General features: G+C 44.1%; 1 protein-coding gene across 1 annotated transcript; it reads left to right on the top strand.

Moving 5' to 3' along the window:
- The first annotated feature begins 1813 nt into the window (after nt 1–1813).
- LOC149848806 (Pentatricopeptide repeat (PPR) superfamily protein) lies at nt 1814–4198 on the top strand. The gene has a single exon (XM_090005288.1). The coding sequence runs from the start codon at nt 1814–1816 to the stop codon at nt 3560–3562; it is 1749 nt and encodes a 582-aa protein (XP_089861414.1). The 3' UTR covers nt 3563–4198.
- The last annotated feature ends 1202 nt before the right edge of the window (nt 4199–5400 follow it).

Genomic DNA, 5400 nt, shown 5'->3' on the forward strand with positions numbered 1-5400 from the left:
TTACATTCTTGATTTTGTTTACTAGAGCAAGCCTTGTAAAGCTAAGGTATTGTGGATTTTCCATGTTAACCTAAAGCGCATCTTCCTTCGAATCTGGAGTTGAATCGTTTGACTGTTGGAAATTTAAATATTCATGAGATTATGGGTTTTTGGTGGCATCTAGCTTGATTATTGCTGCTAGAAGCAGTAGAGAGCACATAATCTCCCAACTTATCTGTGCAATTGGATGCTTTCTTCTTCTTCTTTAATTTGTTTCTTTTTTTGTTCACAGAGAGAGAGAGAGAGAGAGAGAGAGAGAGAGAGAGAGAGAGAGAGAGAGAGAGAGAGAGAGAGTCGCAGATTCTCACCAAACTTGGATGAATGGTGGGGGGTGTTAAAGGAATTAAGCTTCCTGTTTGCTTCATTTCATTACCTGGTCCTTCATGCTCTCCGGGAGGCTTTGATGAGCTGAGCACAGGAAGCCAAATGGATACGAGGAGCAATGCATTAAGCCAAAGTGAGTTTCAAAAAGTAGTATAAAGCGCGAGTAGCCAAAAAGGAAACTTGAAGGAAACCAGAGTGAAGCGAGGGAAAGAGAATATATATATGAAAAACACAAAAAACAATGGGAAAGCGAGTCAGAAGCTAAAGAAAAATGAGTGGGAATGAAAAGGATGCGAAGGGAGCTTCTCCCACATTTCCTGGTTTGGAAGCGCACTTCCCCTTAGGGAGGTGCTTCCGGTGACTATGGAGCTGAGTTCTTGACAAGGGCTGTTTGGCTCGGCTTGTCAAATGTTACTAGTAGGGCTGCAAACAGATTGAATACGGGCTGGATCTTGTTAGATCTGGATTCAAACTTGAAATGTACTATGTAGATCTGAATCTGATCAGATCCAAAATGGTAAGAATGAATCTGGATCTGAAATTTATGTGGTGATATTTGGATTGGATAAAAAAAATAAAAACTCAGCTCTTTGGATGCAATAAATGAAACAGGGTAGGATTTTGATATGGATCTGAATTTGATCTGACTTAAAATACTGATCCAAATCCAATTTAGCAAATCTGAGTCCACTTTAAATTCACATTTGGATCTTACCGTCAGGATCTGAATTTGGAAATAATGTGTCGGAGTTGGACTGGATATTCAAATATTTCCTATCTGTTGAGAGAGAGAGAGAGAAGAGAGAGAGAGAGAGAGAGAGAGAGAGAGAGAGAGAGAGAGAGAGAGAGAGAGAGAGAGAGAGAGAGATGTAAAACCTTTTTATTTTGGCCCTGTTTTAGTGGATCCAATATTACCACGTATGTTCCTGACCCAGGTTCAATTTTTATGTCATTGTATCTGATTCAGATCTTGACACAATATTGGGGTCTTTGTTGAGCGAGACACATTCGGATCTTATGCAGGAAATTTGGACCTGGGTTTGTATCTGACATGATTTGGTTTGTACCTCGATACCTTTATACGCAAAGGAAGTTCATTCATGTTGATCATCAATCTATCCACCTCAAATACAAATTTGACAAGGAGCAGTTTTGACAGACATCACCAACTTCAGTATTTATGGCGTCAATGGATAGCAAAGTAGTGAATGTTCAAGTTCCTGAAATTGGTCATTGATGTGATGTCCAATCACATCTTTGAAGGTATAAAGGACCCCTTGTGTTCCACACAAATAAAGCCAATCCATCTCATTGGATCTGCCTTATCAACAGCACCATGCAAAAACATTGCTCCAGTTCCTCGGATGGTCGCGCAAACCACGCCGTAACGTTGTAAGAGCAGACCGCATGCCCTTCATTCTATTCCTCCTTTGTGCATCCCCGCGCGCTAATGGAGCCGTTTTCAAGGGCCTACTCCTTAGCGCACCGAGCTCTGGTTAGGGCTGGCCCTCACCTAAAACAACTGCATCAAGTCCATGCCCACATAGTTGTCACGGGTGAGCATAGGGTCACCGCTCTGCTGACCAAGCTGCTCACACTAAGCTGCATGGCAGGTTGCAGTGCAGCCTATGCCCACCAACTGTTCGACTCGGTCCCCTGCAAGGATGCGTTCCTATACACATCACTGATCCGTGCCATGGCAAAATCCAACCTCCCTGAGGATGCTCTCCACTTATACTCCCTCATGTTTTCCGCCGGCCTCGTGCCGTCCTCGTTCACTTTGACTGCCGTCACCAAGGCCTGCGGGGACCTGGCTGCTTTCTTAGCTGGCCAGGCGATTCATTCCCATGCCGTGACATGCGGGTTCTGTTCTGACCGGTTTGTTCAGGCCGCTTTGGTTGCCATGTATGGCAAATGCGGCGATTTGCACACAGCGAGGAAAGTGTTTGACGATATGCCCGAGAGAACTGTGATTGCTTGGAATGCCATGATTGCTGGGTATGAGCAGAACGGCCTCGCAGGTGAGGCTGTCGTGGTCTATGATAAAATGGAGCAGGTCAAAGTGGAACCAGACTCGGCTACCATGGTCAGTGTGCTCTCTGCTTGCTCTCAACTCGGTGCTCTGGATCTGGGTGAACGGCTGCATGATCAGGTTCTCAAGAAGGGAATTGGGATCAATCTGACCCTGGGCACTGCGCTCATCGACATGTACGCTCGGTGCGGTCATGTTGACAAGGCACGGGCGGTGTTCGACAAGATGCAGCATAGAAATGTGGTTGCCTGGACGGCCATGATTGCAGGGTACGGAATGAATGGATTCGGAGAGCTAGCACTGCAGGTGTTCTTTGAGATGAGGAGCTCAGAAACAAAGCCTAACGACGTCACGTTCATCGCAGTGTTATCAGCGTGCGCGCATGCGGGGTTGGTCAGCCAGGGCCAGGAGGTGTTTAGGTGCATGAAGCGGGACTATGGCTTGTCACCAAGAGCTGAGCATCAGGTCTGCATGGTCGACATGCTCGGTCGGGCCGGGCTTTTCAATGAAGCGGCACGGTTCATTAAGACAGACATACAAGGTGCAGTGCCACCGGCAGTGTGGACAGCAATGCTTGGTGCATGCAAGATGCACAAGAAGTTTGAACTAGGTGAAGAAGTTGCTGAGCATCTTCTGTATACAGAGCCAGATAACTCTGGACACTACGTGCTGCTGTCCAACTTGTATGCGGCAGCAGGAAGGATGGACAAAGTGGAAATAGTGAGAAGCATGATGAAGAACAGAGGCCTCAAGAAACAACCAGGCTACAGCTTAATTGAGATTGACAATCAAGCGCATGTGTTCTGCATGGGAGATAAAACACACCCAGAAAGCAGAGAGATACATGCAGGGCTGGAGGTGTTGGTGTGGAAGCTGAGAGAAGTTGGCTACATACCAGAAACAGACTCTGTTCTGCATGAGTTAGAGGGGGAAGAAAGGGAAGTTGCAGTGAAGTTTCACAGTGAGAAGTTGGCTGTGGTATATGGTCTGATGAAAACCAGCCATGGGGAACCAATTAGGATAATTAAAAACCTTAGGATGTGTGGAGATTGTCATACAGCCATGAAGTTTGTATCTGTGGTGGCTGAAAGGGAAATAATCATAAGAGATAAGCACAGGTTCCACCATTTCAAGCAAGGGTTATGTTCATGTGGGGATTATTGGTGAAAAGGCCATTCAAAAGATGTATATCTGTAACAGAGTTTGTGGGGGTTGAAATTACAAGATTCCACCATCTTAATACAGGTGGTCTTGCACACCCGCCCCGGTCGCCAGAGTGGCTGCAGCCCTGGGGAGAAGGTGCTGACCCATTCGTCCTAGGTTCAACTCCCACCGGTTGTGCGGTGCCTTTAACTGGTTGTCTCCCTAAGAGCTTGGGTGACGGTGACCACACCCGGGGTTTACCTCGCAGGGGCCAGGCTCATTAAATGACCTGGTTCTCAGTGAGGGTTCTTCCTCATCAAAAAAAGTTGGTCTTGCACCACAAAGGCTCGGTACACTGGGCTAGGTGGGTCGGCTTAAGGCAGTTATTCAGACACCATCATGGAGCATTATTTTTTGGTTAGGTGTAGATGCATGCCAATCATGTATACCCTTCCCAAGAGATATGCAAGATGTAGTGATGTGCACTACATTTTTAACGGTGGAAACTAACACCCGTTTAATGCAGGAACACTTTTACAAATCATCAAGCTTTTGGTGGATTTCTCATTGATGGTTTCTCATGAAAGGTGAGTACCTTTCAAGGTCTAATTTAGTGAACAATTTGGGACCACTGAGCTTTTTTTCTGAGTCATGGCTACAGTCAATGTTGCAGAAACATTAATATAGAGGAGTGAGTTAACAAGGAAAACTGAGTTCAGCTTGTGCAAGCTTAATAAGTAGAATTCAACCTCATCTACAAAAATTTTGGTGTTTGGGACACTTGTCCTAACAGTTGCAGGCCAAAGGTTGAAAATTAGATCACGTGGGCAAATTGGAAACAGATCATGAACTCATTGAATCCAGGATATGTGATTTGATCTATTTTTCCAAAGGTTTGACCACATTCAGTCCAGGTCTTGCTTGGATCAGATTATGGATTAAGACGAGCTCCTAATTCCGCTATGACCTTTAGCAGTGGTTGGAAACTGCTCTAAAGGGGAAAAAATGCAAAATATTTGCGTTTTGCCTATTTTCTTTTGCATTTTTTTTGGGCACTGGCCTTTCCACTGTAGCTGCGCACCTAAGGGTTGCACAGCTACCAGTATTTCCTTAATGCAATATCTAACCAGGGAAGGGCTGCTGATGAACTGGTTCTAGATCTTTGTTTCCATACCCTGATATGATACGAAATCAGCACATTAGCTCTATGTATATTTATTGTTTGAATCAATTAGGGCTGGTATATGAGCCAAACGACCCGAACAGAGGGTGTTCAAGCTTGGCTAGGTTCTTATGTTAAGCCGAGCTTGAGCCCATGAAAAGCCCGAGCTAAACAATCTGAGTATGAGCTAGCTCATTTACAAAAATATATATACCTAGTGAGCGAAGCTCAAACTGACTCATTTACAAAATAAATAAACTTTTCAAACTTTTAAGCAGTAGGATTTGAACTCTCAACTTATTGCTTGCAAACCAAATAGGTCAACCATCTTCACCCTATGATATAAAATATATTTATTATTAATTAACGAGTCTGTACGAGCTGAGCCAAGCTGAACATTGGTTGTTCATGCTGGGGGCTTGCCGAGCCTATTTCACGAGTTCGAATGAGCTCTGTACGAGCCAAACATGAGCTGAGCCATGAGTGGCTCATCTCATCTCCCAGCCCTAGAGCTAGAACCAATGTTGACAGAACCGATATCTGAACCAAATTGTTTTAGCATCTAATCAAATTGTTTTGAATCGGTTTATTTAAAAAAAACTGATTTTTTGAATTAAAAAATTAATAAAATTTCACAAAAAAAAAATTCAGGAAAAATTATCTAAAAATAGAAAAAACAGAAATGAAGTAGATGATGTCA

This window comes from Nuphar pumila, chromosome 1, assembly GCF_984573655.1.
Source record: "Nuphar pumila chromosome 1, dmNupPumi1.hap1.1, whole genome shotgun sequence".
NCBI classification, from domain to species: Eukaryota; Viridiplantae; Streptophyta; class Magnoliopsida; order Nymphaeales; family Nymphaeaceae; genus Nuphar; species Nuphar pumila.

Bases quoted from the DNA above. Each gene is read 5' to 3' on its own strand.
- LOC149848806 (XM_090005288.1), top strand. From the start codon at position 1,814: ATGGAGCCGTTTTCAAGGGCCTACTCCTTAGCGCACCGAGCTCTGGTT.